Below are 26,140 nucleotides of genomic sequence, written 5' to 3'. Positions count from 1 at the left end.
TCCACAACCAGTTGATTATCATTTTGCATTTATGGCCATGCATGAACACTATTGCAAATGCGACAGTTTCCCGAGGCTTCTTGCTGTGGAATATTTAGAAAGCGTATGTTTTTTGTACAACTCACTTCATTCCCTCTTATTCTTCACATAAAAGAATTGCTCCCTAGATTATCGCCAGCTCTCCGCATTATTTTCTCTCCCCCCCCCCCCACAATAAAGCCACATGTCTAAGATGGCAGTCTGAAGGTCAAAACTTGAACTATGCAGACAGGCATGGGGCAAGTTTTCAATGGCTCACATTGAATGGGCTGAAGCAGATAAGCTGCTTTGAAAATAGGGGTGTCCAGTGCTATTTTTCTAGAAAAAGACGTGCTGGAACTCACCAGGAACACCTCCCTCGTTTTCTTAGAGCGGCAATGCTGCCAGAACTGAGTTGGTTCTTTTTTAAAATAAATAAATAAATATTTATACTTTTCAGATATATACATTTCACCGATTTTACGATCATTTTGACATTTTAAAACTTGACTTTCTTCCCCCTCTTTCTGCGATTCCTTAAATTTATTTTTAATACCTCCTGCATATCCAACTTAACTTATTTATTTATCTCCTTTAAATATATACTCTTGTGTAATTGCAGGTTATTAGTATACAATAATCCTGCCAGTGTTTTGATCTGTTTACAATTTATCTGTAAATATTCAACAAACCATTTCCATTCTTTTATAAAAATAAGTTTGTTATCTTGATTTCTTATTCTTCCGGTAAGTTTCGGCATTTCTGCATATTCCATAAGTTTTTGTATCCATTCTCCCTTGAGTTCTGGTGAGCTCCAGCTGAAAAAAGCTCTGGGGACATCCTATTCCATAGCCTCCAACATTTTCCCAATGAAAATAGGGACGCCCTAAGGAAAAGTGCACGTCAATCAAATCAGAAACCGAAATGGCTTCTGTAAATCCGGGACTGTCCCTGGAAATTAGGGGCACTTGGAGGTTCCGATGATGGCTATGCTCTACCTCCACAGTGCTTCTAAGTGCCAGTTGCTGGAAACCACAGGAGAGCAGAATGCTGGACTAGATTGCCCTGTGGCCTGATCCAGCGGGCTTTTCTTATGTTCTTATGCCTGACATGAGACCTGCAGGCATCCAGATGCCACCCTCAAGTCAGCCCGCTGCATGGCTTCAGCTTCGTGCCCTAAGGAACGGCCTCTACATGTGCCTGCTTTCTCTGCCACAATCTACCTGATTCCCGGAGCACAGGACCGATGGTCTCTGGATGGAAAAGCCTCAGAATTGGAACCCAGGGCCCAAACCACCAGACACAGATGTGCCTGTACTGGGCAGTCAGCTGCGCGGCATCCTGCAGTCCTTCCTCAGTGCTTCGTGCCTAGGACAAGGATTGGGTTAGCAGAGACGCCAGCTCAGCCTGCTCCCCAAGAGCCATGTGAGTAAATAAGCCCGCAAAGGTTGCTGGCCTGCAAAGAAACAGTTAGTTTAGAGTCCTGAGGTCAGAGAGCTCCAGCTTGTCACATTTCGATTGTAGGTACAGTGGGGAGACAGGACACTCCATGCGCTGTCCACCAACCCATTCACTCGCTGGTGTGTAATTCCTCGTCACCCGCGGCTACCGACTAATTACAAGGCCCAAGCCTTCCTGGAATGGAAGCGATATTAACTCTGTCCATGTGCTGGGGGGAAAGATGGCAGCCAGCAAGAAGAGCCAAGCAGAAAAAGAAGGAAAAACAAAATACAGTGGTGCCTCAACTTACAGATTTAATCCGTTCCGAAGGCACCTTTGTAGGTCTAAAAATTTGTAAGTCGAAAAGTGCCATTGGAAACGCGGTTTCCCATAGGAGTGCATTGGAAACGGGAAAATTCGTAAGTCGAAGCAACCCTATCTAAAAATTCGCAAGTCGAAAAATCCTAAATCTAAAACTGCCGCGGTTTCCTTTCAGATGTCAAGACATTCGTAGGCTCGTGGCCATTTGCCCCATTTGTAAGCCGAAAAATTCGGTTGTCGATTTGTTCGTAAGTCGAGGTACCACTGTACAATATACTAGAGCTCTCCATTCTCAACCTTGGGTCTGCAGATATTATTGAACTACAACTCCCCTTATATCTGACAGTAGTTCTACTACTCCCGAACACTGGCCATGCTGGCTAGGAATGGTAAGAGTTGTTGTCCAACAATGCCTGGGGATCCAAGGTTGAGAAAGGCTGCATTCATAGATAGAACCGGTACTGTTCCTGTGTCAAGTGTGATAGGAACACAAGGAAGCTAAAAAGCTGTGGTGTCTTCTTTTGACGTGCACCTTAGCTAGAAATTGACTAGCTGCCCAGGGGGCAGGGAAGTGGCATAGCCCAATGGTGAAACACACGCTTTGTTTACAAAAGGCCTCTGGCATCTCCAGAGAGCAGGAGTGCCAACTCAGGCTTGTGGGTGCCCGCTGCCGCAACATGGACATGCCATGTCACAAGCACATGCCTGCACATAGTGCATTTGACATCACACACACTACGTGCAGGCATATGTGTGTGTGTGTGATGTTGCATGTTTGGGTGGTGGCGTATCCTCTTTTTCCTCCTCTTTGCAGCCAGTGAGGCACCCTTTTCCACAAGGAGGGGAGCAGTCAGGAGGAAGAGGAGGAGTTTGGACTTGATATCCCGCCTTTCACTCCCCTTAAGGAGTCTCAAAGCGGCTAACATTCTCCTTTCCCTTCCTCCCCCACAACAAACGCTCTGTGAGGTGAGTGAGGCTGAGAGACTTCAGAGAAGTGCGACTAGCCCAGGGTCACCCAGCAGCTGCATGTGGAGGAGCGGAGACGCGAACCCGGTTCACCAGATTACGAGACTACCGCTCTTAACCACTACACCACTGCTGGCTCCAAAAGTGCCTGGACTCCAAACATCTGTTCACTTCTGTGCTTTAGTTCTACATGAATGAAGCAGCAAGCAAAGAAGGCCTGCTTCGGGAAAAGCCAGGACCACAAAGGTCATACCCTTGTGGCTCCAACTGCGTTTGGATCATGGCCAGAAGGGTCATGAGAAGGGGGCAGGAAATGCTATCTGTCATGACCTCCATTATTCATGACACCAAAACTAGGGCAACCAGTGTTTCACCAGCGAGGGATTTGGGGAGTCCTGCCAGTCAGTATTAGCTGTTCTCTGATTCATGGCACATCATATTCCCCTTCTGTCTCAAGAACGGACTCAGGAACTGATTAGTTAGAGGCTGCTGCCCTGACTCCTTGGTCAAATCAATTGCCTTAGCTTCAGCATCTGAACTGCAACCCACTTCCTAGCGGCCTTCCTACAAGATGCTGAATTCATTACCTTCTAGCATCCCTGCCTGTGCTCGAAAAGGTCCACCTTTCACAATCATGGCTCCCTAGGAACTCTCACTGTCATCACAATTGCTTTTGCTTACCTTATTGCTAGATCCATTTCAGCTGGAGTTTAGGACTGGTTTGGACACAGAAACTACTTTCGTCACCCTGCATGATTGGCTATGTCAAGAGAGAGACAGGGAAAATGCATAGCTGCCAAGTCCCCCGTATTCCCCGGGAAACCCCCGTTTTTCCAGCTATTCCCAGGCAAAAAAATGGATTTTTTTGTTTCCCCCCGGTTTATTCTGGCGTGGCGGCCATTTTGGAACTGGGCGGAGCATGCTCAGAAGCGACTTTTGATGCTGCTCTACCCAGTTCCAAAATGGCTGCAGCACGACTTCTGGTGCGGCGGCCACTTTGGAACAGGGCAGAGCAGCATCAAAAGTCGCTTCTGAGCATGCTCCGCCCAGTTCCAAAATGGCGGCAGCGCTACTTCCGGTCTGCTACTTCCGGTCCGATCCCTTGTTTTTCAGGCAGGAACTTGGCAGGTATGGGAAAATGTGTCCCTGTAAATTCTCCTCAACCTCTAAGCAGCTTTTGAAACCATCAACCATGGTATCGTTCTGGAACAGCTTCCCAAGTTAGGGGGGTGGCAGCACCACTTTGCAGTCAAGGCGTAGCAAGGGGGGTGCGGTAGGTGCGGTTTGCCCTGTGTGTCCCCACTGAGGGGGGTGACAAAATGACAGGCGGCATTCCCTGGGGGGCCTGCAGCACGCCCAAGCCACGCGTTTCGGGCGCCCGCAGACTCCACGCTGTCCACCTGCTGCCTCCCCCACAGCTGTAGGGTGGCTGAAGCCCCGGGCCCTGCGGCACACCCCATCCCTATGGGAGCCATGCGCTCCGTCCCTATGGGTGCCACACACCCTGAGCCATCCCTATGGGCACCGCGCACCCCATCCCTCCCTATGGGGCTGCGTGTCCCGCCCCTATGGGCGGTTCGCCCCACCCCTGGGCGCGCCGCCCCAAGTGCCTGAGAGACTTCCTCCATCACTGGGCCCGGTCCTACTTGGATGGTCAGTTCTAGAGGGTGATGCTTGAGGCACAGCCAAACGACCCTCCAGCTGTTTTGAGACTACAATTCCCACAATCCCTGACCACTGGTCCAGTTAGCTAGGGATGATGGGAGTTGTAGTCCCAAAACAGCTGGAGGGCCAATTTTGGCCATGCCTGCCATAGAGCCTTCAACTGAAACCTCAGGGTTCAATTTTATCCCCCATGCTGTTTAACCTCTACATGAAACCACCGAGCGGGATTATCTGGAAGTTTGGAATACATTGTCAGCAATATGCTGATGACACACAGCTCTACTTCTAAACATCTGCAGATGTGACAGTGGATGGATTGGGCCGTTGTCTTGCCTTGGTAATGAACTGGATGAGAGCCAACAATTGAAGCTCAATCCAGGTAAGACTGAGCCAGTTATTGGGTGGTTCCCAAGACCGGATGGATGAGGGGTGACCTCTTCTTGATGGGGTTACACTCCCTCTGAAGGAGCAGGTAAGCAGGTACACAGCTTGGGTTTTTTTCTGGATCCTTTGCTGTCGCTTGAGACTCAGGTGGCCTCTGTGGCACAGAGTGCCTTCCGTCAGCTTTAGCTGGTGGCCCAGCTGCACCCCTATCTGGATAGGGACAATCTAACTTCTGTTGTCTACGCTCTGGTAACCTCCAAGTTAGATTACCACAATGTGTCATGTGTAGGGCTGTCAATGAAGACAATTCAGAAACTTCAGCTGGTGCAGAATTCGGCGGCCAGGTTGCTCATGGGGGCAAGGCAGTTTGAGCTTCTTACTAGGGTTGCCAGACTCAATAGAGGACAGGACCTCTGTGCCTTTAATTGCCCTGCTCTCTTTTGAGTCTGGAAACCTTAAAGAGAAACCAGCAGACCCTTTGTTTAATTTCCAAGCAAAGGGTCTTGCTGGTTTCTCTTTAAAGTTTCCAGACTCAAAAGAGAGCAGGGCAATTAAAATCACAGAAGTCCTGTCCTTTGTTGAGTCTGGCAACCCTACTTATTACACCGATCCTGGCTTGATTGCACTGGCTGCAAATTAGCTTCCCGGCCCAATTCACAGTGCTGGTTTTGACTTATAAAGCCTTAAATGGCTCAGGACAGCAATACCTCAAGGACCGCCTTTCCCCATATGAACCCACCAAGACGTTGCAATCAACCTTTGAGGCCCTTCTTTGTGTGCCGCCTCCACAATAGGTCCAGAGGGTGAAAACACAAGATTGGGCCTTTTCTGCAGTGGCTCCCCACTTGTGGAATGCTCTCCCCAGGGAGGCTCACCTGGCACCTTCATTGCATATCTTTAGTTTAGGCACTAGGCGACGAAAACGTTCCTCTTCTCCCAGGCCTTTGGTTAAATCAGGCATCCCCAAACTTTGGCTTACAACTCCCATGATCCCTAGCTAAGAGGACCAGTGGTTAGGGATGATGGGAATTGTAGTCTAAAACATCTGGAGGGCCGAAGTTTGGGGATGCCTGGGTTAAATAAACCAACTTATGGCCTTTAAACTATGTGTGTGAGGTGTGTATGTGTTTGTGTCATTGCTTGCTATGCTGTTGTGTATTTCGGTGTTTTTCTGTTATACAGTGGTACCTCGGGTTACAAACTTAATTCATTCCGGAGGTCCATTCTTAACCTGAAACCGTTCTTAACCTGGGGTGCGCTTTCGCTAATGGGGCTTCGCGCTGCCTCTGCGCCGCTACTGTGCGATTTATGTTCTCATCCTGGGGCAAAGTTCTTAACCCAAGGTACTACTTCCGGGCTAGCGCAGTTTGTAACCTGAAGCGTTTGTAACCCGAAGTGTTTGTAACCCGAGGTACCACTGTACTGTCAACCACCCTGTGATCCTTGAATGAAGGGCGACACAGAAATGTCATAAATAACAATAATTATTATTCCTCTTGCAGCTAGATAGAATCACTAACACACACCCTATTCATAATAATAAAACTATCCTGAAAATCCAACACCAGAAAATGAAAAAAAATACCTGCAGTGTTACATTTATTTTTGTTTGCTTCTTCATTTAAAACATTGCATACTGCCCTTTCTTTAGGGTGGTCATGATACTCAGTTTAAGTCTGGTTTAAGGATAATCAATCCTAAGGACAGGGCCGCCCCTAAGGCAAGGCTGGGTGGCGCAATGCGCCAGGGCGCCAGGCCACCAGGGGGGCGCTGCACTGCAGCGCCTGTTGCACTAGGAAACGGGGGGGCGGGGGCGCCGGAGGGATTTTCGCACCACGGCGCCAGATATGCTTAAGATATGCTTAGGCCCTGCCTAAGGAGGAGGGAGTTGAAGTTGTCTATCAATAATTAGCTACTGGACAGCAGACTGAAAGGGCACACACAGTTCACACAGTTAGCCTTTGACAAGACGGCAAGATGTTCTGCATTAAATCAATCACTTACAACTTTGCATCTATATATGCAAATCAGTAATTTATATATGCAATTTTCTGTCCTTTGGGTGTGTGTGTGTGTGAAGGGCCGCTTGACCCTTCCTCAACGAATTCCTGGGCAGTAATGAAACCCTAAAAACACAATAAAATTGTCACGTTAAGGATAATAGAAGGCAGCCACTAAAAATGTCCACAAATTAAAATGTCCGAGAAAGCAAAATGCCCTAGTCTAGAAATGAAACAAGAATCAAATGTAGGCACTGGCTGCACTTCCTTAAGTAAGACATGTGCTACTTCATTATTAAACGAATAAAACAAAGTCTTCTGCTTTGTTGTTATTCGGAGCACTTCCAATTGGGAAGGGTGCTTAGAGAAGAGCCTCAGCAGATCTCAGCACGTGGGCAAGCTGGTTTCAATCACAATATTATATCGTGGTTATAGTTATTGCTGACTTCTCAGTGAGGGGAGCATCTTTCATCCCAGCACTGTTTTCTTCACTCCCATCCTGCCTTCCCCCCAGTCAGTTCAGTGCCTGTGTCGAAATTCCAGCCGTGGGGGGGGGGGCGGACAACTTCACACCAGTATGAGACCATGTACAGCCATACCTCGGTTTAAGTACGCTTCGGTTTGAGTACTTTCAGTTTGAGTACTCCGCGGTCCCGTCTGGAACGGATTAATCCACTTTCCTTTACTTTCAATGGGAAAGTTCGCTTCAGGTTAAGTACGCTTCAGGTTAAGTACGGACTTCCAGAACCAATTACACTCATACTTTGGGTTAAGTACACTTCAGGTTGAGTACTCCGTGGACCCATCTGGAACGGATTAATCCACTTTCCATTACTTTCAATGGGAAAGTTCGCTTCAGGTCAAGTACGCTTCAGTTTAAGTACTCCGCGGACCATCTAGAACGGATTAATCCACTTTCCATTACTTTCATTGGGAAAGTTCGCTTCAGGTTAAGTACGCTTCAGGTTAAATACAGACTTCCGGAACCAATTGTGTACTTAAACCGGGATACCACTGTATTTGGCCAAGGTCCACCTTTCGCTATGGAAACTCCGTCATTCATGCCTGGGAAAGATGGCCACTACTGAATGCTGTGGCCTCTTGGGCCTGCGATAGACTCCGTGTCTTGCCACCACAATCCACCACCACAGTACCTGAGGCTGTTGCAACTGGCTTGATATAATCAGGATGAACCAAGGAAATGACCGGTAAGAAGGGCCCCATCCACGTCACAAATGCCTGGGAATTGGTGGCTACCAGCTCGGAGACTTTGACCAAACCCTCCTCACAGGGCATAACCTGGAAGCAACAGAGGCAATGAGTGTGGGCACTAGCAGGGACCGTGGTGCCATTGGGACAGCATTCTGGAGGCTAAGTCCAAAGCCCACCGGCCAGCAGAATGAGGAAGAGGGCCACCAAAGGCAGTGGGCATGGCTGACCACATCTGGAAATAAGTGACATAGAGAGAGGGGCCCATGTGGGGCCGTTGAGTCCAAGGTCCAGCCACATCTAACGCCATCACTGTGCAAGTGGCAGGACTGCCGAACATGAGGCAAAGGCAGGGATGTATGCTGGCCAAGGTTTGCAACAAGAACAAGAGGGAAGAGGAGGCGCTTCATAAAAAGGAGCTTGCTATGGGCTTGGAGCTTGGGCTCTGGCCGCCTGCCCTGAGCAGGCATCACAAGGTCTGGCAAAAGCCCTGTTCATCTCAGTGGGACGGGCACCGATGTTCCCACTGGCTGTGTGGGTGACTATACATATAGCAGCTGGTAGGCAGCAACGAGTCCCAAACCAGCAACTTTCTCAGAATTCCAGAGTGGTGCTTCATATTCCCTAGAGATGCTACAGAGACAACAGCATTGGTTAAGGAGGCATTTACTGCCCCCCGGTGCTTTTCTTCTAGATAAAATGGTGCCACCCTTGATTACTCTCAGAGAAAAGCACTGTTGCCACCCATCCCTAAGCCCTGGGGGGGGGGGAAGGATGGGGGAATGAGCAATGGTGGAGCAAGTCGATCGGGCGCCTGGGGTGGCGCGCGTGCCCTGTGCCCTGAGGCGGGGCCAGAGGCCCGCAGGGCAGGGCCAGCTGTGTCAGGGTGCTCCGTGGGGCCTCCAAGGAGTCTGCCTGCCTCCTCCCACTCAGCTGCCCTACAGCTGAGGGGGAAGCGGTGGGTGGATCGTTTGGGGCAGCATGGAGCTTGTGGGTGCCCAAGCCACTGCGTCACTCCCAGGAGAGATACGTGGCTTGGGCGCGCTGCAGGCCCTGTGGTGAGTGCCGCGTGCCATTTTGCCACCCCCCTCGCTGGTGACACCCGGGGCGGACCGCCCCCACTGCCCCCCCCCCCGGGAATGAGGTTGGTGAGGGGTTGAATGGGTGAGGCAAAGGGCCCAAGCCTATTAACCTCTGTGGGATAATTTGAGAGATTCCCATGCCAACAGCCAGGAACAAATGCAAGCAAATGAGGGCTTATCTGCACTCAGTGTCCGAGTGCTCTTTTTTTTTCGCTTCACAGCTTTCACCATGAAAACCCTCTCTTTAAAGTTGAAGCATGACAAAAGGATATAGAGGTTATCCACAGGTTGCCATCAGCTCCGATTCAGTGGTAAACTGTTTTTTGTTTTGTTTTTTGCAGGGAAACTCCCGAGTTAAAAAAGAGAGAGAAAGAGAGAGAACTCGGACATGGAGCTTTAAAGTGCAGACTGTGGCTGGGAAGTGTGAATAAACCCCGAGCTAGCCTTCTTGGCATGTCCTTGCCATGGTCTGCTGCTCTACTCCAGAGTCGTCTTTGGGATCATGCCCAATCTCTTCTTGGCAATTATGCTCCAGGGAAGCCTGGCCTGCTCATTAACAGCTCAGCAAAGACCTCAGCAGCTCCTGCCAAGAAGCTGGCCTCCTGAGAGACTTGTCACCAGGCCCAGGGCTCACAATGTGCCTTGAAACAGTACTGAGAGCGAGGGATGGCGGGAGGGAGAAACAAAGAGGGAGAAAACAGAGGAAGTGCTGTGAAGGTTTGGGGCAAGAAGAGCAAGGAGCCTGCCGGGCAAGGGGCTGAGCGCATGTTTTGGGAGTCTTTCAATTCTCTCCACCTCCCACCCACACCCCCAAATTAAGGTGACCGGGTCTTGCTGCTATTGCATTCTCAAGGGAGTAGCCGGGAGCAGAAACCTCTGCTACAACTTCTACACAGCTCTGCCATTTCTGTGGCTGGGAGCAATCTGCTGGGAGGACGAGCCAAACCGTGGCAGAGCAGAGCTGGGTTCAAATAACCGGCAAGGAGAAAACGCAAGGAAGAGGAAGAGGTGACCGTGGTGGGGATGCGGCGACATTTGAGCAAGCTGGGAGTGGAAGTTGTTTGCGAGAACAAAGGACCCATTCAGTCTGCCCCTGTGCCCCACTCTGCCAAGGGGGTTCGTGGCAAGCAAGATCTATTTTCTGAAACAAATGTTTCTCCCTTCCTCACATTCCAGCTAGTGTGGGTTCCCAATCTGAATGCATATGCCGTTTTGGCTAGCTCTCTCCTCATTTCTGCTTCCCGTTTAGAACACAAATGAATGGCTGGATGGTGTCTCAGACTGAACGACATTCTTAGAATGTCACAACCAGCCCACCCTGAAGTTCTGAACTGAGGCAAGACTTGCGAGCCATTGGCACCCAGGTATGGCGGTCTTCATCCCTCGCCCACCACAAGCAAGGAATGGCTGCGTCAGTCCCCCCCTCCTTTCCCTTCCCTCGGCAAAGCTGGAGACCTCCCTCCTTGACCAAGCCAAGCTCCAGAAGCCACACTTACTATGTTGAGGTGCCCTAGGAGCCAGTTACGACGCGGGGGCTCTGGGAAGCAACGCAATCTCTGGCAGTTAACGTAAAAGCGATGGCACATGCCAAAGGCGTCCGTAAGCAAACGGAAGAGCAAAGCCAGCAGCAAAAGCCAGAGGCTGGAGACAGCCGCGGTCCGGAACAAGGTCTTCTCAAGCGCCAGCTTCTCCAGGATCCAGTCGGTGAAGGGCAACATTCTGGAAGAGGGAGGCAAGAGGGACATAGTGTGCTCAGTGGGAGAGGGAGGCTGAGAGCAAGAATTTAAGCGAGCCTCTGCCACCCACAGGATAGGTCACATTGGACTCTCTCCCTTCACATTGGCTCTCTCCCCCCCCTCCCGAACCCACTTCCCCCTGCCAGACCAGTGCACTTTGAAACTGGAGCAGACGCCCTTGGGCAATGGGCCGAAAAACAAAAAAAATGCACCTTCAGGCAGACTCACTTTCCAATTTCCCTCACGGTGCTGGCAACCCTGCAACTCCCCAAACAGTGGGCAGAATGAGATTCCAATTAGTCATGTGTATCCACCCTCCACTCTCCCTGGAACATTTTTATTCATTCATTTAAGTTGTCTTGCCGGTTGTGATCAGGGTCAGGAGACAGGCTAGAGGGGGATTAATAATAATAATAATAATAATAATAATAATAATAATAATAATATATTATTATTATTATTATTATTATTTATACCCCGCCCATCTGGCTGGGTTTCCCCAGCCACTCTGGACGGCTTCCAACAGAAAAATAAAACACAGGAATCTATTAAACATTAAAAGCCTCCCTGAACAGGGCTGCCTTCAGATGTCTTCTAAAAATCTGGTAGCTGTTTTCCTCTTTGACATCTGTTGGGAGGACGTTCCACAGGGCAGGCGCCACCACCGAGAAGGCCCTCTGCCTAGTTCCCTGCAACATGGCTTCTCGCAACGAGGGAACCGCCAGAAGGCCCTCGTCTCTGGACCTCAGTGTCTGGGCAGAACAATGAGGGTGGAGACGCTCCTTCAGGTATACTGGACCGAGGCCACTTAGGGCTTTAAAGATCAGCACCAACACTTTGAATTGTGCTCGGAAACGTACTGGGATTACTTTCCCTTCCACTTTTTTTTTTTTTTTGCCTCACTCCAATTCACTTCCATGGGAAAGATAACAGTGCTTATATCTTCTGAGAGGGGGGAAAAATACCTGGGGGCGATTTTGAGTGCAAAAATATGTACCCCAATGAGATATGGTGAAGCTGCTCAGGACTGCAATATCTCAAGGACTGCCTCTTTCCATATCAACCTACCCAGACCCTGAGATCATCTTCTGAGGCCCTCCTTCGTGTGCTTCCTCCTCGAGAGGTGCAGAGGGTGGCAACACAAGAACGGGGCCTTCTCTGCAGTGGCTCCCCATCTGTGGAATGCTCTCCCCAGGGAAGTTTGCCTGGCGCCTTCATTATACACCTTTAGGCGCCAGTCAAAAACATTCTTTTTAACTAGGGCTTTGGTTGATCCGATTTCAATGGCTATTGGGTTGTTGTTTGTATTTTTATTAGGTATTTTGCGATTTTTTTTAATCTTGATTTTATTCTGTGAACCGCCCTGAGACCCCTAGGTATAGGGCGGTATATCAGTTCAATAAATGATACTAATAATAATTCCCTCTGTGGGAGATAAATTTTCCCAGTTTTGGGAAAGGGAAAAAAATTATGGCTCCCGGGACCTCAAAAAGTAGAGGGGTGGGAATATTAATTAACTCCAAGGTGGATTTTGTTGAGAACAAGGTGTTAAGAGATAAGAATGTAAGTTATGTTTTTGTTCAAGGTTCTTTAGAGGGCGAGCCGGTGGCATTAGCGTCAATTTACTTCCCTAACAAGCGCCAGCTGGATTTTCTGTGTAGGTGTGTAGGTGTTTAAAGAAGCTTGAGAAATTCTCGCCTCATGCAAAAGTAGTGGGCGGAGATTTTAATGTTAATCTGCAAGGGGGAAATAGTCCCAAAAAGGGAAAGGCTGTGATTTTTTTTAAAAAAACTACAGTGGTACCTCTACTTACGAATTTAATGCGTTCAGAATGCACATTCGTATGTCGAAAAAAATTGCAAGTCGAATCCCATAGGAATGCGCTGGGAGAATAAATTTGTAAGTCGAAGCAACCCTATCTAAAAATTCGTAAGTAGAAAAAATCCTATCTAAACCGCATCCAAGATGGTGGACGGAGCTCCGTTCGTAAGTAGAAACATTCGTAAGTAGAGTTATTTGTAAGTAGAGGTACCACTGTATATGGGAAGTATGGATTACAGTATTGGAACTATGGATGGAGTTGTTCCCCAAGGATTATTCATATTCATTTTATTCTAGCCCACATGGAACATTTTCAAGAGGCAGCCAATCAGAGAGCTCTCTTCTGCAGGCTGGCTTCCGTCACTGTTAAGACCCAGCTTGCAACAAAGTGGATGTTGGGGTGAATAATGTGCTCTGCCAGAGGGATCCCACCACCCGCTGCCCCGGGTAAAGTCATGTATGTCGAGATTACCTTTGATTCCCCAGACAGAAACTGGGAGCATGGGAGGGGATGCCTCTTGGGGTGACTCAGAAAGCGCTCTAGTGTTGCCATAGGCTAGTTTCTCAAATCTGGGCAGCCTAACCCGCTAATTGCTTTTGGTTTGCTCTTGGCACGCACTGCAAAAATAGGGCAAGGTGCAGCAGAAAAGATTGCCTAGTTGCTCAGCGTTTGGAAAGAGTGGTTTCCCTCATCTGCCTTCCTTCGTTCTGAGAACACAAGACAGGCTGATAGGGGGAGACCTGGCAGGTCCAAGTCTCCTGCTTTTGCAGCTCAAACAGTGCAGGACTTCACACTTTGCTCTGCGGTTACGTGAGAGTAGAAATTACTGAGAGTAGAAATTACGTGAGAGTCCCATGGACTGCAAGAAGATGAAACCTATCCATTCTTAAGCAAATCAGCCCTGAGTGCTTATTGGAAGGACAGATCGTGAAGCTGAGGCTCCAATACTTTGGCCACCTCATGAGAAGAGAAGAATCCTTGGAAAAGACCCTGATGTTGGGAAAGATTGAGGGCACTAGGAGAAGGGGACGACAGAGGACGAGATGGTTGGACAGTGTTCTCGAAGCTACGAACATGAGTTTGACCAAACTGCGGGAGGCAGTGCAAGACAGGAGTGGCTGGCGTGCTATGGTCCATGGGGTCGTGAAGAGTCGGACATGACTAAACGACTAAACGACTAAACAACAACAACAACAGAAATTACAAGTGTGAGAAAGAGGTTATTGTTTCCCCCCTAAACCCTAGAAGCCTTGGCAGCTGTGTGCTAGAAACAGAATATTCCGGCGTATAAGACAACCCCCCAACTTTTCCAATTAAAATATAGAGTTTGGGATATACTCGCCGTGTAAGAAATACAACCCGGCGTATAAGACTACCCCCGACTTTTGAGAAGATTTTCCTGGGTTAAAAACAGGGGTGTAGGAAGATAGGGGCGGTCGGGGTGGTGCGCCCTGAGCAATGCAATCCCAGGGGCGCCATCGCCGCTGCCCGCCCCGCCCCTGCGTGCGGTGCCCCCACCCCTGCGTGCGGCAAGCCCTGCCCCAAAACGTGCGCCCTGTCACTGTGCACGCCATGCCCCCAAAACGCGTGCCCTGCCACGCCCCCAGAACGTGGGCCACGTCACTGGGGGCAGCGCTCATGAAGCTCCGCCGCTGGTTAAAAAGTAGTCTTATACGCAGGAATATACAGTACTCAACTTTATCAGATAAAGTTTAGGTGGCATAATCAGTTATACTGAATCCATTTTGTGCGGTGGGGATTGTGGTGGCGGGTAAGGTAAAGGTAAAAGACCCCTGGATGGTTAAGTCCAGTCAAAGGCGACAGTGGGGTTGCGGTGCTCATCTCGCTTCAGGGCAAGGGAGCTGGCCTTTGTCCACAGACAGCTTTCCAGGTCATGTGGCCAGCATGTCCAAACCACTTCTGGCACAACAGAACACCGTGACGGAAACCAGAGCGCACGAAAACGCCATTTACCTTCCCGCCACGGCGGTACCTATTTATCCACTTGTACTGGCGTGCTTTCAAACTGCTAGGTAAGGAGGAGCTGGGACAGAGCAATAGGAGCTCACCCCATTGTGCGGATTCGAACTGCCAGCCTTCCAATCAGCAAGCCCAAGAGGCTCAGTGGTTTAGACCACAGCACCACCCACATCCCCTGTGGTGGCAAGCCCCACCCATTACAATTGGGCACATTCTTTCAATAAAGTTTAAAGACAACAGTCTGCAAACGAAATACTGGTGTGAACAAGAAGAGAAACACTAGAACGCTTGCATTCATGACTGCTGCTGTGAATGGTCCATATGGGCATCTTGAGTGTTACATAGATAGCTCATAGACCACAATTTTTTTCCTGTTTGAACCCATTGTTCTCTTTCTCTCCCTCCCTCCTTCTCTTTGGAATTCCCCCGCCGCCTTTTTTAGAAGGTTGCAGATTCCAAGACAGTGTCCTGGGAGACTGAGATATCCTCGCACTTTTTTAAAATAAGAAATGTTGCCATTTCTCATGGCAGATTGGTGCCCATTTGTTCTTTTGCATATAACAATAACAGACACAGAGACTGTGCTTTTTGCATTTCGTTATCACTTGATTCCCCCTCCTCACCCATCCACATCCCAAAGTATGCACGTATACCACGGATTATACCAGTCTGCCAAAGTTCATTCATTCTGCCAGAGTGAGTGTGTTGGTCTTCCTCACTGCACTTCCTAGGTCAGGGTCCATGTTTGTAGAGCGCTAGCCCTTTGGCAGGAAGACATGGCCAGACTGTTTCCACTAGAAGAGTGTTGGGAAACTAAGGCAGCCAACTTTCTTTCTGTGCCACAAGTGCAGCTTGGTTTTTCTAGGTGCCAAAATCCCAACAGATCAGAACAGACTATTTATGTATGTGACCACGGCTGCTCGGATGTTACTAGCAGGGGCAGATATAGGTTTGATGAGGCCCTAAGCAACTGAAGGTAGTGGATATATGTCCAGCTGTCCTTTGTCAGCAACAAATTGTCACTGTTTTGTGTGTGTTGAATATATGCTATATCAGGCATCCCCAAACTTTGGCCCTCCAGCTGTTTTGGACTACAATTCCCATCATCCCTGACCACTGGTCCTGTTAGCTAGGGATCATGGGAGTTGTAGGCCGAAACATCTGGAGGACCGCAGTTTGGGGATGCCTGTGCTATATGGTAATTTAGGGACCTAATAGGTCTCCATACACAACACAAAACACTGTTGCTGTGTGGTTTTGTTTTGTTTTTTATCTTGAATTTTGGAAATGTGCATCCAGGTATTTTTTATTTAATTTTTTTGGGCTGCCCCCCCAAGAGAGTGGGGCCCTAAGCTATAGCTTGTTTAGCTTATACATAAATCTGGCACTGGTTACTAGCCCAGAGATGGAAAGACGACAGAGTCCCTACCAGGGAAGAGCGGCAGATGAAGTTGATGGACCATGCCAAAATGGCCAAAATGACCGGAAGAATCAGAAATCAGGAAGAACAAATTTTTTATAAGGAATGGGGGAAAGATGTAATTTACCTTAAAAACCATTGTAAACAATTAAAGTTTAGTCGGATTGGAATATCACTTGCAGCTTAATGTTGAATTATGGTTGTAATGGAGACTTAATAGATTTGGATTGATATGCAGCTGGGAAAAGGTCAACATAAAGACCCACAAAGGGGAGATGAGATTCTTCAGAATTCTCTTTCTATGCTGGTTGTTTGATAATTGTAAATTTCAAAATTTGAAAAACTAAATTAAAAAATAAAATAAGGGCAGCTTGATTTGTCAACATTTAGCAGAGGGCATTCTCGGTAGTGGCACCCGCCCTGTGGAACGCCCTCCTATCTATGGGAATGTTCAGGAATGTGGATGAGGAGATATTGTTTAATATATCCTATCCCCGCTTGCGCTAGCAAGCACAAAACTTTAGCAGAGTAAAACATTCCCCTTTTGCAAAATACACAGCAGAAGAACGTTTGCGCAGGCTTGATTTAAGCCACTAAAATAAAGTGTATTTTCCTGGTATTTCCCCTTTTTCCCTCTTAAAAGAAAAGACACAACACAATGCTCTTAAAAGTATAAAAGATGTTTACTTACAAGCATCTCGAGGTACAGCACACTCAAGAGGTAGACTTGCTTAGTTAAAAGGTAATATATACATTGTGAAGTTCACTTATAAGAAGTGAGACTCCATCTCAACTCTCTCTCTAGGCTGGAGGCCTTGAGGGAGAGACTCACTAAGATGTGTGTAGTCCAAGAGGTCTGGTCCAAGAGAGGGAAAATGGCTGTTTCCTTCAGGATTTATCTGCCACTTCCTCAACTCATTTGCATGTGAAGGAAGAGGAAACTACGCTTAGTCATATCCTCCTCCTCAGTCCTCCAAGTGGACTATCTAGGGATTGTTGTGACTTGACTGCACTTAACCCTTTGCATCCCACAAACCCCTTCTCAGGCAATTCACAACATACACAAAAACATACATAAATAACTTTAATCAACCACCCAAGAGTCCCAGCTTGCCACGAAGATCCTGGAACTTCTCTCTTGGCAGGGGCTTTGTTAGGACATCTGCAGTCATCTGGTCAGTGTTGCAGTAACACATTTCAACAAGTCCATCCTCGATCACCTGGCGTATGTAGTGGTACCTGACCCCAATGTGTTTGGTGCGTGCAAGGAACTTTTCACTTTGTGTCAGCTTCATACTGCTCTGATTGTCCTCCATCAAGCTGACAGGTCCCGTTCTTGGCACGCCAAAGTCCTTCAGGAGCTGATCCAGCCAGGGGATCTCTCTGCAAGCTTCCGAAGCCGCAATGTACTCAGATTCTGTGGACGATAAAGCTACACATTTCTGTTTATAGCTGCCCCATGCAATAGCTCCGTCCCCATACATAAAAACATAGCCACTTGTGGATTTATAATCCTTATTGTCCCCAGCCCAATCCGCATCAGTGTACCCAAGCAGTTTAGGGTCTCTGACAGCTGGCAGTTTTAATTTACAGTCCATGGTTCCCTTTAGATAACGAACAACCCTCTTAACTCCAGCCCAATCATGCTCAGTGGGACAACTTACTTTCCTACTTAGGATCCCCACTGCACTTGCCAGGTCAGGTCTGCATGTGGTAACCAAATACAAAAGTTTGCCGACCGCTGACCTGTATTGCGTGTTGTTTGGCAGCAACTTCGAACCTTGTTGATTCTTCAAGAAGTCTGTGGCCATCGGTGTCGCAACTGGGTGTGCGTCCTGCATCTGCATGCTTTCAATCAGTTCAGTTATCTTTTGCCTTTGGCTGAGTAAGAACGATCCATCCTCTTCTCTCTCAACTTGAATTCCCAAGTAGTATTTCACTTTTCCAAGTTCCTTGACCTCTACTTCCCTGTTGAGGTGTTTGACTATGTCTTTATAGTCTTTCTCATTTGACGTAGAAATTAAAAGGTCGTCAACAAAGGCTAAAATGTACGAAAACTGTCCATTCCTTTGTTTGGTGTACAAGCACTTATCAGCAGTCCCTTGCTTGTACCCAAGCTGCACCAGCATCTCATGGAGTTTCTGGTTCCAAGCCCTCGCTGCTTGCTTCAAACCATAAAGTCCTTTCTGCAGCTTGCACACTAGATGTGCCTCATTTGGTTTAATGAAACCTTTGGGCTGCTTCATATAAATCTGCTCAGAAATTTCGCCGTGAAGAAAGGCTGTCGCAATGTCAATATGGTAAACTGACATTTGCTTAGATGCTGCAATACTTAAAAGTAGTCTGACACTGCTGTATCGAACTGTCGGTGCAAACACTTGATCGTAATCCTCTCCATACTTCTGGGAAAAACCTTGTGCCACAAGCCTAGCTTTGTAGCGTTGCACCTCCCCTTCTGAACCCTTTTTAACCTTGAACACCCATTTACTTCCAATTGCTTCCTTACCAGGAGGTAGTTCTGTGAGTGTCCAGGTCCTGTTCCGATGAAGTGCATCTATCTCCTCCTGAGCAGCTTTCCTCCAGAGACTGGCTTCATCTGGTGGCATCCTCTCTATCTCTTCCCATTTGGAAGGTTCCTGTGGAGACGCCGACCTTGTAAGGTAGGACAGCCGTAATGGTGGAACACCTCTGTTGGTTCTGGATGAGCGTCTGACCTCTGGTCTTTCGACCGCATCAGCTTCCTCATCCTCCTCCAGCAGTGGCATATCCCCATACAGCTGCTCGTCATCATCTTCGTCTCTGGTGCTGCCAGGGGCCTGGACCTCCACGTCTTCTCGGGTGTCACCTATAGGGGGTGCTACGACACTAGAAGTTGGATTAGTACTTTGTATTGGTTCAAAAGGAAAAATCACAAATTCCTCATCCTGTGGCTCCTTGGAACAATCAATGGCAGTGTCCTTTGTATCAACTTTGCCTTGCTCATCGAAGTAAATTACATGCTGCGAACTTGTCTTGCCAGTTTGCGGATCCAAGACTCTATATCCTTTTCCTCCAGAAGCGTACCCAACTAGGATCCCTGCCTTCGCTCTGGAATCAAGTTTGTGTCTGTGCTCCTTGGGCACATGATAGTAGCACAAACTTCCAAATACACGTATATGTGACAAATTTGGGGCTTTTCCATGCCAAAGTTCAAATGGTGTGCGCTCTGCGCCTTTTGTGGGCAGTCTGTTCTGAAGATAGACTGAGCAACGAGCCGCTTCACCCCACAGCCTGTGTGACAAGTTAGCTTCCTTTAGCATGCACCTTGTCATTTCCAAAATGGATCTAAATTTCCTCTCTGCAATTGAGTTTTGTTGGGGTGTGTAGGCAACTGTGGTCACGTGTGATATGCCTTCTCTAGCCATGACGGCCTGCATCTCATGTGAACAAAATTCCCCACCATTATCGGACATTAAAATGGAAGGGGCTCGCTGGAACTTGTTCTTGACCATGTTAAGATAGTCCCTGAACAATTCCACTGTCTCACTCTTCTCCTTGATAAAGTAGGCTACGCAGAATCTCGAGAAATCGTCCAAAAATATCAAAATATATTTATTACCTCCTAGAGAAGACACATTCATTGGTCCACATAGATCTGTATGGACAATGTCCAATACTTTAGTGCTTCTCTTCTCTGCACAACGTGGGAAAGAAGGTTTAGTTGCTTTCTCACTAACACAAGTTATACATTTTGATGTTGGTGTATTTGTGTTGCTTTGCTTTACCTGCAGACCTCTCACAAGATCACCTTTCTGTAGTTCCAGAATAACGTTGGTGTCTCTGTGTCCAAGTCTCTTGTGCCAGAGTTCCAGACTTCCTTCGTCCTTTTGACTTGGTTGCGCCACCTTTGCAGACTGGTTCTGCTGGTTCTCTGAAACATTAAGCTCATATACACCATCCTTTAGTGTGCCTTGAACATAAACTTCATCATGCTTAGTCACAATACATTGTCCTTTTTCAAATGTAATTTTAAAACCTTTCCTGTCCAAACTGGACACGCTGAGTAAGTTGCAATTAAGCTTTGGTGCAAACTTAACTTCAGTTATCTTAGTATTAATTGTTTCATGATCTACGTTGAATTTCAAATTCACAGTTCCTGAACCAATTGCCTTTACAATGTTGCCATCAGCAATCTCAATTTCAGAGGTTTCATCCCCATTAATCTCATTAAAATACTCCTTTTCATAACAGAAATGAGAACTCGCTCCACTGTCAAGAATCCACTTATTGCGCTTATTTTCACAATCCTGGACAGCTAAACTCCTCTCCTGCATCAACATGGTTTGCTCATGACTCCCCTTCTTAACACCTTGTGGTTTTGAGGGGTGGGATTCAACTTTATCCCCATTTTGACTCTTGCAGTTCCTTGCTATGTGGTTTTTCCCATTGCATTTAAAAAAAATTATTTCTCTAGATGTCTGTCTGGACTTTCCAAAATGCTTGGATGCATAGCTGCTATCCTTCCTCCTTGGATTCCTTTCTTGAGAATCAAGGCTATCTCTGCATTCCTCTCTTAAATGGTTGATAAGCTCATTAAAAGTTAAATCCTTTGTGTGATCCATTATACTTTTAAATGGAGCAAACGTAGGTCCCAATGATGCAAGCATAAACGTTACTTTAGTCACATCATCAAAGGCTCTGGGAGTAAGGGCAATTCTTTGAACAATCTCAGAAAAATTCTTAAAATGCTCTGTAAACTCTTCTCTAGAATTCATCTTCAACTTGAGTAACTTATCCAACAAGTATCTATAGGAACTCTCTGTAGATTGTGCATAAATGCGTTCAATGTCCTCTAGGATCTTAGATGCATCATCTTCAAAATTTATCATTGATAGATGCTCATTCCTCAAACTGCTCAAAATTATGTGCTTGGCTTCATCATTTTTAATACTCCAAGCTTCTATCTTAGCTAAAGCTTCTGCATCGGTTCCTGTAGGCTTTTCTTCCTTAATGGCCTGCAGAACACGCCTAGCAGCAAGATAAACTAAAACGCGCTGCTTCCACTGCACAAAATTATTGTCATCCAGCAGCATAAAACTTGGTCTTGCCTCACTATCAAAACTGGAGCTTGCCATCTTAAAACTTCAAAAATTTCCAAAATTCAAAAATCTTTCAAAAATCAAATTCAAAATCTCAAAAATATCTTCACTACCTCTGAGCTTTCTCAGTGCTGTAAACTCTGAGGGAGGGGAGGGGTAGTTAATCCCCCAAGCACACTGCAGAACAAAGAGACCATGTGCTCAACCAGGAAATCCTAACTGGAAAAATCCTACAGAGTTCAAAATCACAATCCAAATCAATCCTTCAAAAATACACAAAATACGCAACTCTGGGCCCATAACCCTATATGGGAATGTTCAGGAATGTGGATGAGGAGATATTGTTTAATATATCCTATCCCCGCTTGCGCTAGCAAGCACAAAACTTTAGCAGAGTAAAACATTCCCCTTTTGCAAAATACACAGCAGAAGAACGTTTGCGCAGGCTTGATTTAAGCCACTAAAATAAAGTGTATTTTCCTGGTATTTCCCCTTTTTCCCTCTTAAAAGAAAAGACACAACACAATGCTCTTAAAAGTATAAAAGATGTTTACTTACAAGCATCTCGAGGTACAGCACACTCAAGAGGTAGACTTGCTTAGTTAAAAGGTAATATATACATTGTGAAGTTCACTTATAAGAAGTGAGACTCCATCTCAACTCTCTCTCTAGGCTGGAGGCCTTGAGGGAGAGACTCACTAAGATGTGTGTAGTCCAAGAGGTCTGGTCCAAGAGAGGGAAAATGGCTGTTTCCTTCAGGATTTATCTGCCACTTCCTCAACTCATTTGCATGTGAAGGAAGAGGAAACTACGCTTAGTCATATCCTCCTCCTCAGTCCTCCAAGTGGACTATCTAGGGATTGTTGTGACTTGACTGCACTTAACCCTTTGCATCCCACACTATCCATAGCTGTCAAGTTTTCCCTTCTCTCACGAGGAAGCCTATTCAGCATAAGGGAATTTCCCTTTAAAAAAAAGGGAGAACTTGACAGCTATGCTCCTATCAGATGTCAAGGAAATAAGAAGACTCATGAAGGCAGCCCTGTTTAGGGAAGTTTTTAATGTTTGATATTTTGTTGTGTTTTTAATATTCTGTTGGGAGCTGCCCAGAGTGGCTGGGGAAACCCAGCTAGATGGGGGGCATAGCTGTCAAGTTCTCCCTTTTTAAAAAGAAAATTCCCTTATGCTGAATAGGCTTCCTCGCGAGCAAAGGGGAAACTTGACAGCTATGATGGGTGGGGTATGAATTATTATTGTTATTGTTATTAGCAGGTAGGGTACTTTTGGGGGGAAATCATGGGTAAATATACCCCCCAAAAGAGGACATTACGAGAGGCAGGCTTTGGTTGGGGGGCAGGTTTCCTGCGGGGGGGGGGCAGAACCTCAGTTAATTGAGTACTTTCAATGCTTTTTTAAAAAGTGGATCTAGGGGAGGCAGCTGCTGTGCCCTTTTTGCAACCTTTATTTCCTCTTTATTGCATGCTTTCATGATTTATCTCCCCTTTCCTTTCTAAAATACAAACCTGAGAGACACTCCGCGTTACGCACAGCAGGAAAGCCAACAACCGACCGACCGAGCGCCTCCCGATCCCACTTTCCCTTTCCCTGCGGGGGTCTCTGCGCTCCGCTCCGCTCCGCCTTGCTCGGGGCCACTTTCCCGACGTTGCTTTGGCAGGTAGTAGCCAGCCATGCCAGGAATGCAGCCAAGCAGGTGCGCGGGGTGGGGGGCGAGGGAGGGAGGGAGGGAGGGAGGGAGGGAGGCGGCGCTTCGGCGGGATCTGGGCTGCCCAGGAGCCTCCGGCATCGCCTCTCCAACCCGGAGAGGATGCCCTTTGGACTGCTGCAAGCTGGCGCAGGACCTTGCGCTGCCAAAGCCAGAAAACGTGTCTCGTCGGAATGGCTGGAGACCCGCGAGGAACGCGGACGGCAGTTCAGCGGGGGCGAAGCATCTCTCTCCAAAGAGTGCCCCTGCAGCGCACGGCTTCCCTTCCTTACCTGGCCTCGCACGTGCGGCTCCCCTTTCCCTTTTCTTCTCCGTCTCTTTCTGTGTTTTCCCCCAGGTGAGAAGTGAGCTGGGAGCCACCTGAGCATGCCCCGCCTTCCCTCCAGGCGGGGCAAAGATGAGGCGCTTCTGCCCCCGTGTGGCCTTACCCATCTCCGGGCTCATCCACACTCCCCTTTGCCCCGCATTTCTTCCTGGTGTTATAAGATTTCTAATTTGTAAACCATGTGTCTGAAATAGGAGAGCAATCCTGAAGCCATTTTGACTCTCCCAATGACCTCAAATATTCTTCTGCAGTAAGGGAGGCAAACGGGGAAAGCCTTCCCATAGTCTTTTCGCTTACAAATCTTGTCTTAAGGATGTATTTGTGTATGAATAGGGTGAGCCTGTGACCTGGACTCAGGAACTAAAGTATTTACCATCACAAAAGAATGGCCAAGCTGCCCAGATAATGCAGCTAGGGACCATTATCAGGTATCCTGGCATTGGCAGACAGGATTTCTGCTGTAGACCCGCCTTCTATGGTGTACGGCAGGGGTGGTCAACTCCCAAGAGACTGCGATCTACTTACAGAGTTTAAAACTGGCAGTGATCTACCCCCTTTTGGGGGGTTCAGGTCAAAGTTGTTGAGCTTATTTGGGGAAGACGAAGGCCCTTTTTTAAGTCCTTCAGATCAAAGTTTTTGTTGAGCTTTTTTTAGGGAGACGGAGAACACCATTTGGGGGGTGCTTTTTTTAGGGGAGCCAAAGTTGTTGAGCTTCTTTGGGGGGGAGCCAGTGATCTACCATTGATCTACCACAGGCATCCAGTGATCTACTGGTAGATCACGATCTACCTGTTGGACGTGCCTAGAGTACGGTATGTATGGTGATTTTGGGATGGTCTTTGACTAAGGGGGTTGCACATTGTCAAAAGTCTTTAAAGGTTCCTGCAGTGCACACTTTTGTTCAGGTTCTCTCCCTCCTTGGAAGGAGGGAAAGGAACTCTGTTGCAACAGAAAAATAAACATCTCCCTTGCTTTCTGCTGGATCCTGCCTCCATCCCTCCTTCTCTGAGCGATCATGGACTTAGGGGACTCAGAGTCCCATGGGGAGTCGGGCAGCAAAAGCCCTTTAAATAATTGAAGGAGGATATCATATATCCTCTCAGTCTCCTCTTTTCCAGGCTAAACATACCCAACTCCCTCAACTGTTTCTTTTTAGGCTTGGTTTCTAGACCCTTTCTCACCTGGGTTCTCCTCCACTGCACACATTTCAGCTTGCTTAAATCCTTCTTAAATTGTGATGCCCAGAACTGGACACAGGACTCCAGGTATTGTATAACCAAGACAGAATCGAGTGGTACTATTACTTCCCTTGATCTGGACCGCAGGCATCCCCAAACTGCGGCCCTCCAGATGTTTTGGCCTACAACTCCCATGATCCCTAGCTAACAGGACCAGTGGTCGGGGAAGATGGGAATTGGAGTCCAAAACATCTGGAGGGCTGAAGTTTGGTGGTGCCTGATCTGGACACTATCCTTCTGTATAGTGCAGCCTAGAATAACATTTGCATTTTTCCTGCTGCATCACACTATTGACTCATGTTAAATTTGCAGCCTACTAAGACCCCTAGATCCTTTTCACATGTACTACTGGCAAGCCAGGTGTCCCCCATATTATATTGGTGCAGCTGCTTCTTCCTGCCTGAGTGCAGAACTCTACATTTATCCCTTTAGTGCCCCCTTCCTCGTTTTCCTGTTGCCCACAGCGTGAGGGTATTGGGTGAGAGTGTCACTCAACACAAAACAACTTTGAAACCATTGTTCTTTATATAGTGGAAACTGCTCTGTGTCTGTACAGAACTGGAGTTCCCTTTATATTTCCTGGCAGGGGCGACGGGTGAAGGTGGGGTGGAACAGGTGCTTGCCTCCTGCTCTGCTGCTCTCAGCTTTGGCCGCTGCCTTCTCCTGAGTGGCATGGAAGTGTGGGCAGGTAGGCACCTGAGCGTCAAACATTTGCACTAGCCTGCCCAGGCTCTGACCGATGTTGGCAAGCTCCGAGCGAACGCGCCGCACAACCGGCACCAGCTCCTGCAGCCACAGAGTTTGCTGCTCCTGGACAGCCTTCAGCCTGGCCTCCATGTTGGACAGCTGCTGCTCAAAATTGTCTTCCTTGTCCCTCGGCTGCCTTTCCCCCACCCCAAGAGGTCTCGGGACTGGCAAGGAGGAGAGTTGGGAGGAGGAAGACTTCAGCGAGCCAGGTGGCGTGGAGCAGCCGGCCTCTTGCGTTGCACAAAGTGAGGTTCCGGGCCGAGGAAGCCGATCCTCTGGGAAATGGGAGACGATGCAGCAGCCTGTACTCCTGCTTGGAGGCAAAGGGAGCTGAGAGGAAGACTTCCGCGATGGGGTCTTGTTTGGGCCTAAGCATCCTGACTTGAGGCTGCTCGCTGTCTTCAAGCTGATGGCATCATCGCTGAGGGAGCTGGACTTGGGGAATGTACTTGCGCTATTGGCAGTAGGACTTGTGCGGGGGTTGGAGACCAGAGAGGAGGAAGAGGAGAGGTCCTCCTCGGAGCAGGACATGGGCAGAACTGGGGCAGCATGGGAGACATCTAATATCTGTGTTTCGGGTAGGAGAGTCTTGTGCTGCTGCTGCTGCTGCTGCTGCTTCCCCGAGGCCGGAGCTCTGGTTGGAAAGAGGCCTGGTGGCGGAGCAACCATTTTGTGCTTCCACAGAGGTGGCACAAGTTGGGTTTGGACAGCATTCCAAGGCTGCCCTGGGATGGGCACCTTCCTTCACTTCCAGGGAAACCTGAGCAGCAGGACACCCAGAGGGGATCGGGTTTTATGCCAACACCAAGCAGTTGACACAGCTCCTCCAAAGTCTCGGTGCGTCTCTCCCACTATCCCTGGGAAATGAAAGCAGTTCTGTTAATCCTGCAGCTGCAAGTGAGCATAGACTAATCACAAACAGATTAAAAAGATCTGGTGTCAGTGAAGAGATGGCAGTCAATGGCCTGGTTTTTGCTGCAAAACGC

At 48.0% G+C, this 26,140-nt stretch overlaps 2 protein-coding genes across 8 annotated transcripts in view; both read right to left on the bottom strand.

Moving 5' to 3' along the window:
- The window catches only part of CYP4F22 (cytochrome P450 family 4 subfamily F member 22), a 45,814-nt gene extending 22,585 nt beyond the window's left edge, over nt 1-23,229 (bottom strand). For 2 of the 7 annotated variants that reach the window (XM_088658789.1, XM_088658787.1), the window contains exons 1-3: nt 23,117-23,229; nt 10,582-10,804; nt 7,949-8,093 (exon numbers count right to left, since the gene is read on the bottom strand). In XM_088658789.1, the coding sequence (XP_088514915.1) occupies nt 7,949-8,093; nt 10,582-10,803 (367 nt within the window). In that variant the 5' untranslated portion in view covers nt 10,804; nt 23,117-23,229. Of the gene's footprint in view, nt 1-1,241; nt 1,387-7,948; nt 8,094-10,581; nt 10,919-22,644; nt 22,785-23,116 lie in introns of those variants that run through there. The other 5 variants (XM_088658790.1, XM_088658788.1, XM_035141016.3 and 2 more) reach the window with 4 other exon arrangements.
- A 1,686-nt stretch (nt 23,230-24,915) lies between these two features.
- Nucleotides 24,916-25,914, bottom strand: LOC148683374 (uncharacterized). The gene has a single exon (XM_088658791.1). It carries the CDS (start codon nt 25,821-25,823, stop codon nt 24,978-24,980), a length of 846 nt encoding a protein of 281 aa, XP_088514917.1. The 5' UTR covers nt 25,824-25,914; the 3' UTR covers nt 24,916-24,977.
- Nucleotides 25,915-26,140: the final 226 nt, after the last annotated feature.

Source organism: Zootoca vivipara, chromosome 15 (assembly GCF_965207765.1).
Source record: "Zootoca vivipara chromosome 15, rZooViv2.hap1.1, whole genome shotgun sequence".
Taxonomy (NCBI): Eukaryota; Metazoa; Chordata; class Lepidosauria; order Squamata; family Lacertidae; genus Zootoca; species Zootoca vivipara.
Note: the sequence above shows the minus strand (reverse complement) of the source record. Positions and strands in the feature narration are given on the sequence as shown.